This window comes from Lissotriton vulgaris, chromosome 1_1 (genome assembly GCF_964263255.1).
Source record: "Lissotriton vulgaris chromosome 1_1, aLisVul1.2, whole genome shotgun sequence".
NCBI lineage: Eukaryota > Metazoa > Chordata > Amphibia > Caudata > Salamandridae > Lissotriton > Lissotriton vulgaris.
Window position 1 is genome coordinate 2,044,593,049 of NC_141685.1, and position 12,299 is coordinate 2,044,605,347.

At 41.6% G+C, this 12,299-nt stretch overlaps 1 protein-coding gene across 1 annotated transcript in view; it reads left to right on the forward strand.

The window, feature by feature from the left end:
* Positions 1–12,299, forward strand: part of ST8SIA1 (ST8 alpha-N-acetyl-neuraminide alpha-2,8-sialyltransferase 1) — a 554,515-nt gene that overhangs the window by 449,450 nt on the left and 92,766 nt on the right. The window contains exon 4 of the mRNA XM_086920406.1: positions 6,512–6,604. Coding sequence (XP_086776532.1) covers positions 6,512–6,604 — 93 coding nt within the window. The remainder of the gene's footprint in view (positions 1–6,511; positions 6,605–12,299) is intronic.

The following is a 12,299-nucleotide window of genomic DNA, read 5'->3' on the forward strand; positions in this document are numbered from 1 at the left end:
AGTCCTGTGTTTTTGATGAAAAAATGCAAAGTGGCAGTGACGCATCTGCAGTGGACTCGCAGTGACCTCTTTTTTCACTCATGTCCTGACTGGGAGTTGGTGTCAAGGAGTGAGGGGGGGGGTGAGGGGCAATGGACCTTCAGAGTCCCTACCCTATTCTGATAAAGAATGACACTGTGGATATTAATTATGAAAAAGATGTTTCTACAAGCGGGTAGTGTGGTGTTTAAACGTTTGAAGACCACTGTTTCAACTACTAGTATTAGCCATTACATATCCGTACCTAAAGACCATGGTCTTCCATAGTGTACTACATAAAGGCTGACATTCAATCAATCAATAATTAAATTAATCAGTATATCGTAAGGATCTGTCTCTGAAATCACATTCAATAGGTTAGGGAAGGGTTGAGCAAATCACATGATGCTGACGAGTGTTGAAATTTTTCTCCTGCATTTGACACATTTTATTTATCCTTGCGGCACAAATTCTCTAGTCCTGATTTTTCTTTAGCAATTAATTGTTGTCGGATATCTTAGAACATTTGATTCTAATTACAGTTAACAGGAACACAACTATAACAATTCATTGGTTTCATTATCAGACTCTAGGAGCTGAAAATATAGTGTCCTCGTTCACACAGTAATTTGATAACCTTACACATGTTGTGCAACCTTCAAACCTCGGAGCAAACACTCCTGCCAGTTTTACAGCACATAGGCCCTACTCACACTCATGCATGCTTTCCAGCACAAATCCATCGTGGAAACCCTTTATCTATTATCCTGCCCCCACCCCAAAAGTGGCATCATTGTATAGTTGGCATTCTGTTCCCTCTAAATAAACACACACATCCTTATTCATGGCTCTTATTTTTCAGCGTCCGTGGCTCCTGCATTCCTCCTAGCATCTTACCATGACCACAGCCCCCAAAACTCAATTTCACCCATAACACATACGCACGCGCGTACACACACTATGGCCATGTAATTACTTAATCGAACAATATTGGGCTTCTTGCTCTTTAAATGAGCAATACCCAAACCTAGTCTTGTGTATTACTAATTGGTCAAAGGAGTCCATACACAGCGTTGTGTCCATCTTAACCCTCAGAAAATAGCTTGCTGATTGGCCTTCTACATTCTCCACAACTTAAAAAAGCCTACACATGGCATCCTTCATTCGATCGCTCCAAGACTAGCCTGTGCCTGGTGTCGTGCCATCCTCTCTCCCAAGACTGACCATATACATGCCTTCATACACAAACTCCTACATCTGACAACCTACTGCCTACACTCCTCCAAAACAAGCCACAAACGTCCCATCCTAAATATACCCCAAACAGATTCCTGTAACCGATGCAAACAGACCTCATAAACTATGTGTTGCAAACATAACACAAAGCAGACCTTAAGAGAGCCACACTCTGAATTTAATAGAAGATTTTGCACAACATGCAGGGTATTTACACTAGAGATATATATTTGTTTTAATGAATTACAGAATCATGATAAGTGTAATGCTCGCAACATGGAATCATGCATAGGCCAAACAGGTGTGAAGTAAGTGTGTATTGCACATGCAATGGTACCACTATTTATCCCAAAGAAGGTTTCCAAAACCTGTTTCTAACGCAGCCTGTTTTCCTTTAAGAAAAACCAACTATATAAAAAAAGGCTTTATTTAAAAAGAAACATAGCCATGGTGGTCTTTGGACCCCAGCATTCCCCCATTCCTGTGATGGCAACAAGTCATAGTGGGTCACAATTGGCAGCCTCCCTCTTTAATATCCATTAGGTAGGTCATGTTCCCACCCACTACAATTCAGATTTTTAAGAACCGACCTATTAGTACATAGTATGTTTCTTTAAATATCTTTACTGGTCGCAAAAATACTAGTCACAAATTGCAAGCAGTATTTTGTGTCAAGTAAATAGTACATATGGCCCTTGATTCTGCAGGCAGGCCTCAGATGTAGTCCCTATGATCACTGCCATTAACTTTAAGTGGGACATTAACCATTTTCTAGAATGATGCTTGTCAGTGTTGCCTTGTTCTGTCAGGGATGAGTCTGCCTCGAGATACTCTCCTGAGATCCACCGCATCAAAACAACATGTTAGATTAGATTGAAAACAGTGGGAAGCTGGAGAACTGAAGCATGCAGACACGAAACATTGAAAGACAGACTAAACTCATGAGATCAGCATTTCCATTAACTTGTTTGCGATTCATGGTTCTGTGGGTACTGCATAGCTGCATGGGGGCTTATGGGGTATGTCATCTGGGACACTCTGCCTGAAGGGTGTTTGCAGCAACATCCCTGGTGCCACCTCCTGCAAAAGAGATTGGTGTGAGGGCAGGTCAGGTCAATACTACTAGTCATTCTCCTTAATCTCTTGAGGCTGCAAGACTTCTCTCCCAAACATATTCAAGTACATTGCATGCGTATTTACATTTCTGTTGGCCTTTAACCAAAAGTATTGTAGATACACTCAGTAATTGAAAGTTGCATGGTTATATCGCGTTTTGGAAGCTGAGGCAACATACAAAACACATTTAGAGTACCTTATCACACTATTTACATGATATACAAGAGGCAAGGCACATCTAATCCCTCTTTATGAGAGGCCTGTAATGCCTGATGAAGCTGTAACCCAGTCACTCACTGGTCAACCCCAATCCCTGTTAATTCTGCACTCCCCAAGATAATGGGACCCCTGTAATCTTTGATTCCAGGGGTGTTGAATTCACCGTTCCTTGTATCGAGGCCCTTGGAGTGCCTCTTTCCATCATTAACATAATATACATCAGATCAATCTTGGAATGTATTGTGTAAGTGAATATTGGAGCCCTGAGTGTATGTAAGTCTGGGGACTGGGTTTCTGGTAGCACCAACTGTTCTTGGTTAAAGATTGGAAGGGACAGTGTGAAATCAGTTTTGCGGGGCCCCTGGTCAGTCAGCGTTTACTTGGTTCCAGTTGCGGCAATTGTAGTTGTGACAACTGCAGTGCTATTTTAAGGGCCAGGGCAACACATTTTGGGGGCCCCTGTTTTGACCAACTTTTAATTTTTTTAACCCATTTTTTTGATAGTTCAAGCTGGTAAATAAAACAAACTTTTTAGAAACACCGTCAAACAAAAACTGAAGAAATATGTCTTTCTAGCGGTTCCAAAAATCCTTATCATGACATTGGGCAAAGAGAAAGAAAGTCAGAAATATCTAGAGGTGGGACAGGGAGAAAGTACACTTTCCCAGGGGGGGGCCTTCGAAGTTGGAACCCTGGACAATTTGCCCATGACTTAAAATGTCTCTGAACAACTGGGGTCATTGACCACTGTTGTTCTGGCCACATCAGATCCGGCACAAAGAGTTGGAGGATATAAGAGTGATATGACATAAATGATTTAGAACTTTAGAAGGGAAGAGGCTCTAACACCCTGAAAAACCTCTGTGCATGTGCAGCAATGGAGGATGAAATTATGTGGCTGTAGTGACTCAATTATTCTGCAAGAAAAGACAAACAATGCTGTGAGAACACACATAAATACTATCTGGCCAAATGCACACCGTATTACTATCACTTTAATACCTGCATACAGCAATCAGCTTTTTAAAAAAATCAGCTAACACTTTCAAATATTCAATCATTGTGCAGCATCGTGTGTGGCATGTTTTTAAGTAACTTTTGATTCGTTTCAGGTGATTGTTTTTTGTTGACTACTGCAAATGGAACCTAATCATGCAGGAGATCGTGGATTATGTGCAAGTGCGGATCCCTGTGATTATGAGAAAAATGCAGCAGGAGCAGAATCACATAATTTGCAGAACCCACACTCACTAAAGTAACTAGGAATAGATTGCTACCCACATGGATTCTAAATTCCATTCAAACGTGCTGCCATTGTACATACAGTACTCACACTCAACCCAGGCAAACGCAATGTGAACCCAACTTCCAGATGCATCTTATAAGCATCAAAATATATGGCCCTGGTTAAGAGGGACTGATCCCACCTTTTCCAGGGAGGCCTGAAGCATCTCCCCCAAGGAAAAAGGCCTGTACGGCAACTAGAATCCATGCTTTCCCTACCACCGGACCCATGAAGCTCGGTTAGAGTGGACGGTATCCACTCTCTTAAAGAGACTCCTTAATACTATAGGGGTCTCGATCCTTTTTACTAGGTAGGCACACGGGACCTGATTCACAGAACTAACTTAAGACAAAATCCTAAACTTACTACTTTTGGTATTCACAGAAGTTAGGATTTTGTCTTAAGTTTGTCTTAAGACAGACTTAAGACAGACTAAAGTTAGGATTTTGTCTTAAGTCTGTCTTAAGTCAGTCCTAAGACAAACTTAAGACTAAATCCTAACTTCTGTCAATACCAAAAGTAGTAAGTTTAGGATTTTGTCTTAAGTTAGTTCTGTGAATCGGGCCCACGGTGAGCTTGCATAATAGCTGGGTTCTCATGGGCTTAAAGAAAAACACAAAGTCTGCACAGGCAAAAAATGATAAAGGGTATGGCAACACGCATTCCAAATCGATGCAGGACACTTTTTGGCCCAAAAGAAAGTATGAAAAGAGTGGGATCCAAAGGCCATTCCACAGAATAGGACCACTGAGCACAAAGGATCTGAATCTCACAGAAATGAGGTTACTTTAGCAGAGCAAAGTTATCACTTAATTTTTGTGAAAATGGCAAAACTTCAGGGCCTTATTTACAAGGCCCCATTTCCCCCGAGCATCACTTTTTGTGATGCTCTGGCGGCGTTTTATCCTGCTCCATATTTACAAGGCAGTTCTAAGCCACATTGGGTGGCTTAACTCAGCCTTGTAAATATTGTTCCCTTTGATGCCGTTTTGTGCCTGAAAGCGGCGTGCAATGGGTGTTGCTGTGGCGTTCATAGACACAACCCCAGATTTACAAGGAATCCTAAATCTGAGGCAGCGCCAAAACATTAAGACTCCGCAGGGGAGGTGTAAGGGTGGCACAACAAGGAGAAATATGTTTGTTTCACCTCATTTTTCGCTCTTTCTATGTGTGCTGAATTCTGCTGCGCACATAGAATTAGAAAAACGCCATTAATTATTGATTTTGTGCAGGAAGGCGTCCCTTCCTGCACAACAACAATCATCCCTGCAACTCAGGCACCCTTGCACCATGGTGCAAGAGTGTCTGCGTTGGCGCACGGCTGTTGTTTGTGCTTCGATGTTGTGGGTGTGAGTACAGGAACGTGCCATATATGCTTGCAAATTCAACACATTCCTGCAATTAGACAAAATTGCCTGCTGCACCGCACTGCACCATTGTCTTGTAAAAATGCCCCTCCGTTTTTAGCGGTTTGCGTTGTAAATTCGGTGCTACTGTAGTTACTTCCCCAAGATGGTGCACACATGGCCATTACAAGACAGCTTTTCTTTTGAACTTTCAGTAAGGCTTTGTGTCATTTTACTGGTAGTGGGGAGGATGCTAAGTCAATGAACATTATTTAATGGGGAGGCATCCCGGTTTAAGCAGATTGATTCTTTAATACTCCTCTGTAATTGCTTATTTATATTCTCTTCACTGCATTTTCTGTTTAAACGTCAGACAGCGCCTTTGAAAAAGATGTGGAATATGCTTTACATATATTCTCCATAATTATTTTAGCATTTAACTAGCTATTTTGTATTCATTGTCCAGTAATTTATACTTGTAAAAGGATACCGCACATTTTGATAATTTGTGCTGTTTCAACAATTTACAACAACCGTCTGCTGTTACTCTGTATCTTGGGGACCCTGAATTTAGGCCATGGGGCAGGTTAGGCCATGATACTCAAATACCTTTTTTTCTTATCCTCTGTCTCATTTTACTAACACTCTCTTTTTGATTAGGACCTGTCTGTTTATTATTCAATAAACATGACAACGTGATCAGTAACAGTACTATTCAGTAAGGTACCTTTAGTATGTGGTGAGCTGACGGCAATGGGTATTAAATTAACCTGTCTGTAAACAGCCCGCTCTTTGCTCATCTTTTAACCTCCTCTGTCCCGTGGAAATAAGCATTTGAGCATGAATGTTACAACTTTATTGTTACTTAGAGGCGTGTCTGAACCTGGTCCACAAGAGCCTTAGACATGCCAGATGTTTAGGTTGACCAGTGATTGTAAAATAATCATTTATGGACATCCTGAAAACACGGCTTAGATTCAGCCATCGTGGACCAGGAGTGGATACCACATACTACAGTGCAATGTCAAGTTTCTTCATGTTAACTACCTTACATTGTCAAAACATTTTTTTCTCTATATTCCTATGGATAATTTGCACATTTCCTTTAATCTATAATATAGTATTGCCACATGAATGGAGCGGTCAGCAGGAAGTCTAAAGTGTTTGTATGTAAGATATCTAGATGTGTTATGTTATATTATAGTTCACCTGTTTTCTATTAATATTGCTATACATAGCGTTCGAGAGAGTGCACGCAAAACACTAAAAGATGCAGATTTTGTCTCCACAGGTGCAATCTCCCTCCTTTGTCTAGGGACTACAGTAAGGACGTTGGAGCCAAGACACAACTGGTCACAGCGAACCCAAGTATAATCAAAAACAGGTAAATAGAATTTTACATTATGCCTCTATGCAAATCTGTATGAAGGTTAATATTGATGGGAAGGTTACTTTATCAAAAGTACCTTAAGTGCATAGTATAAAAAGATATAGGCAGATTCAATGTACCCTTTCTCTTGTTCCTACTTCCCATGTTTCAACCAAAGACAATAGTTCATGTTCAAACGGTGCTCCTATGAAGCATGGCCAAGGCTGGACCCATAAGTTGCTTATACATGCTACCGTTTTAAGATATGCGCAGCGGAATCTAGAACGCACTACTATCCAATAGTCTGAAAACTGCTTCAAGCGGGTGAATAGATTTGAAGATGTATAGCTGTCCTGAGGCCTAGAAGAAGGATAATTACTCTGACGAGTGGTGAGCTCTGTTTCTCTCCTTTGACCCTGACGTGATGATGATGATGCCCTCTACAAAGCTGGAGGTATCCACTGTTACTTTCATTAGACATGGTGTTCTTCTGGAAATCTTCAAGTCTGCCGGTTTATTAAGGTTACAGGGGCGTAGTAGCTAGGAAATAGAATTAAAAAACCTTAGAAATTCACTGAAAAAAATAAAGGTTACAGGAACGTTATAGTAAGGTTGACATTCCACTAGTACAAAACCAGAGAAATTCAGCAGTTACAGGAAGCTGAGCTAACTATAACTCGTTCCCCTGCAATGCACTGCCTATGACCTCACATATTACATCACTAATGACATGGTCTGTGATCAGTAAATGTATTTCACACAGTGAAAAATATACTTGAAGACATTTTTAAATAAAGTTTGTCTTAATATTTAGTAACATATTGTTTTAAATTTGCTTTTTGTAATCAATTTAGGAGAAAACAAAAAACACATTTATATTCGCGACTACCAATGTCACAGCGGTGACATCGGTAGTCAGGAAGAGCATGTGGTTTGTACAAAGTGTAAAACATATATATATATAGACATCTTCTACTGTTTATTCAACAAAAGAGCTTTATTAGTGAACTTTTCAAACTCATATTTTTGTAGTGAGTTATCAGAAAAATCGTCTTCAAACATTATTTTCCATTTTTGCGAAGACAGCAGAAGTCGAGATGATGTTGTTAACCGTGGCGATCAAGCCTTTCATATAAAGCATAAAACACATAAATCCACACATATTACAGTATTTTACACACTTGTGGGTTCTTACGGTATTCTCTAAAGCCATGTTTACCTAGAGAGTTTCTATAAAAACCATCTGCAAAACCTATTTTCTGTTTTCGCGGTGACTCCAGAGATCGCAAAGACATCTGTAATCACGATACCCCTAGACACGTTGCAAAAACAGAAAACAAAAGCAGATATTCAATGACCACCAACACATACAAAAATATTATGTAAAAAATGCATTCTGAATATTGTACTACACATATTACCTTATATATACTTCTTTCAAAGCATGTTTAATCTCATATTCTTGTACCAAATGTCTTTAAAAACCATCTTTCCGACCTATTTTCCATTTTCGCGGTTCTTCAGGACTTCGGGATGACGCCATTAACCACGATGATCGCGCCTTTTCCAAAAGAGGAAACACACATATATCCACACATACAACAGTATTTTACACACCAGGGGTTTCTTACAGTATTCTCTAAAGTCGTTTTTGTAGAGTTTCTATAAAAACCATCTGTAAAATCTATTTTATTTTTTTACGGAGACTCCGGAGATTGCAATGGCATCGGTAATCGCGATTCCCCTGGACATGTCACGGAAGCGGAAAACAAAAGCAGACATTCAATGACCACCAACACATCCAAAAATAGTATATTAAAAAATCCATTCTGAACTTTGTCCTACACATATTACTATATACATACTTCTTTCAAAGCATGTTTAAACTCTGACTCGGGTTTGGAGAGTCCGACCGCCCGATTACGATGGTTCCTAACACCGTTTGGAAACTCTCCCATTGACTTCAATGGGAGCCTGTGTTCCGACCGGCAACACAGGCTCCCTGTGTTCCGACCGATAACACAGGCTCCCATTGAAAAAAGGGGTGGTTGCAGAAAAACTTGCACCTTGTTGCAGGCACCCCATGATACCTGCCACACTGTGCATGGTTTTAAAGAGGGACTCCATAGGTACCCCTACGGGCCCCAACTAGACGCCTCCGGGTGAAGGGGGACCTGCTAGGGGCCTCCAAAGTCAGTTTCCGATAGCTGTTCCATATTGATCAGGCCGATTCGGAAAGGCTGTCCGTATCTGACATCGTAATACATCGGTCGGAAACGCAGTCCATAGAAGTGTACAATTCGGCTCCGACCGACACGGATCCTCTGAAAGCTGGTCAGACCAAACGGTTACCTTCCATCATAATTGGTTGGTTAGAAATGATTCCGAGTCAATCGGAAACATGAGTTCCGACGCGGCTTAGGAAATCTACATGCCGTTCGAAGCCTTTCCGACCGACATCATAATGAGGCACTTAGTGTCTTTATAAACAATCTTTCAGACCTATTTTCCATTATCGCAGTTATTCGTGACGTCGCAATGACGTCGTTAACTGCAATGATCAGGCCTTTTTTCCATAAGTGAAAACACATGCATGCACAAACATTATAGTGATTTACACACTAGAGGTTTATTACTGAACACTTATTTTCCTAGTGTATTTCTATAACAACCATCTCTAAAACATATTTTCTGTTTTCGCGTTACGGCCAGAGTTCACGATGACGTCGGTAATCCTGATCCCCGCCGTTACGTTGCGAATGCAGAAAGCAAAAGCAGGATTTTAATAACCACCACCACATTAAAAAATATATAACTATATCATTTATTCTAACCAACACAGTAGATGACTCACTATATAAAGAACTCTATAAAAACATTTATCAATATCTCAATATCTCTATATGAATATGAATTAATGATTCATTCATATATTTTTTATATTTTTACAAATATTCACAACAACGCTGATAGTCACAATGTCCCCGCAATGGTACACGGGGGCCTCGCTGGTGGTCGCAGCATCGGCACGAATATCACGCGCAATAAAAAAAAATCTATTTTGGCCACATAATTTGGGTCACTAACACTTCCAGTTCTCAACCATGATTATCTCCACCTTGAACCCTTATGTGGGCTTTCACTCAGATTTTCAGCCTCGGGAACCATTCTCTATAGATAAAATGACAGTCGCCACTTTCTACTCAGGATGCGTCAACCAATCAGAGCATTCCCATTGGCGCGTGCATTTGCTATTCATCGTGAAACCACAGCGAAATATCCATGGCCAGAGGTATCACTATAATTTTAAACTTACATTTCTCAAAAACAGCAGCTGTCACCGACCAGGGGTTGGGGAGTGGCAGCCAGGTGGCGGGTTGCGGAATGCTGGGTGGGCTAAGGTTAAATAATAAAAATAATTCAACCTACCTGCTTGCAGTGCCCTCCTTGCCGCTCCTCCTGGTCGCGTCTCTCCTCCTCCTGCGGGCAGGACCAGGAAGCAGCGGGGAGCACCCAGGCTACGCTGAGCCAAGCGTTGTGATTCGTCTGAGAGCAATGGCTCAGATGGACAAAGAGGCCTGGGCATGTTCTCCACCCAGGCTATACTGCATCCTGGATGGAGAAGAAGGAAAGTGCGTTTGACTGTTATGGTCGACCCAAGAGGGCCGTCTAAACAGTCGTGGCACTTAGGAGTGGGTCAAACCACTCTTCGGCTGCTCTGTCTGCACCACCCACCCCACCTCGCCTGGCAAAGAGCTGCCGTGCACTAAAAATGAAAAAAATAAATGATAACAACTGAGTTACTATCATTTTATTTTTTCTTATACTGCTGAAAGAAAACAGTTAGGCGATGCTCCTCCACCTTAGCGGAGGTGCCGCCACTTCAAAAACTACTGAATAGATTTACACCAAGTAAGCAAAAGGTACTTTCTTGAACTGACATCTACCTCCCTGCCAAATTTGGTGTAAGTCCATTCAGCGATTCAGGCTGTAGGTGTGGCTAAAGGTTCCTATGGTAATTCCTATGGGAATTAACATTACAAACACAACCTTATTTTGTGCCTCAAATTATCGGTCTCCACTGCACCTATCAGCCCCAAACTTTGCATAACAATTGTACCCTCTGTGACACCTTTTTGGTACAATTGCAAGCAGATTGCTCAAATGACCAAATGGTTATAGTTAGGACCAAAGTTTCCATTAGAAAATAGTTTTGACAATAACTTTGGCGCTGCTTGACAAATCTTCAGGAAATGTTTTTTAAAAATCCCCTTTTTAGGTCTCACCTTGCATTGCAGCGCAAAGCGCTGTTCGCTCGGCAAGAGATTTTGTGCATGAGGGGTTTTCAGAGAAGGACTCAAAGCCCCGCCCCTCATTTCCATTGACTGGCGTCACCGTTTATGCTAAATGGTGGCCTGCCATTGGAAATGAGTTTCTTTTTATTGATGCCCTTTTCGCCTCCGATCCAGACTGTGTCCCCTTCTTTGCTGCTGTTGCAAAGCACTTTCTTATCTTTATGGGGTAATTAGAAACACATGGTCCCATAAAGACTATGCTGTTTCTTGTTTTTAAGGAGCTTGGGGGAGGGGGCAAAGCGAGACACGTGCAGCAGAGCGGACTATGCCAGGACGGACAGAACCTCTTCTTTCAGGACTTACTCACCGGTAGACGATCCCTTCCTTTCTTCCTCTGCCTCTTCGTACTGCGCGTGCGCACCAGCACGGCAAGCTACTTCTGGGTAGACGGAGACGTGCATTGTGACGGTGCACGAACTGTGCTAGGCCAAGCTGACTGAAGTTATTAACATAAACTGGCAACACAAAAGGCTTTCTCAGTAATACAGCTCCTTTCTCACAAGATGCACGTTTTAATCACGGCCGCACTGATGTGCGATTCTTCTGTTTTACACATATAATAGAAAATTTTGAAATACAAAAAAAATTATGGTATCTCTTTTGCGTAGCGGCTTTGAGTCAGTTTGCAAATTAAATATATTCAAGAATATGCATTCTGGTACTTGTATTTCCTTATAATGTCGGTATAATAAAACCTCTCTACCCGAACGGCGTAAATGGTGTCACCAGAGGCTGAAAGCTGTTGTGTTTTTGGCGGCGGTCATGCGTAGAAGCAACAGAAGTTGGCGGAGTATCTTGTATCAATCTTCGGTACAGAAAAGGACAAGTAAGAACCCCAGAAAGAGTCACAGGCCTTGTAGAGGATGGGAGCATGGTACCAGTACATCCGGAGGCCTTTGGGTGGAGGGAAGCTCGCAGGACAGAATCGGTCAAAGGAGAGATTGGGCCTTACTGTGGAGCGAGAGGATTGGGGCGCTGGGAGTTTGTGAGGTGGCAGAATGGAGTGGCTGGTGGGACAAGGGCGGTGGTGTTAATCATTTGAAGGAGAGAGGATGGAAACAGTTTATACATTCGTAGAAAGGCTATTAACTTGGGTAGTGCTACCATATGTTCTGAGCAGCTCTTGAAGCCCCTTAACGGACGCCATATCCCATATAAAACACGTGGCCAGCAATATAATGTGGATGCTAATGAGGCTGCAGTTTAGACAAACATCTGTTATGTACAGAGACAAACACTTCATGGAACAACACATGTTTGGGTTTGTCTAGATTTGAAATTATGTTTTACTCTGCTGGCTTTGGCCAGATAACTACTCGCTTTGTGTAGTGTACTATATTGCCAGTCCCCCTAAA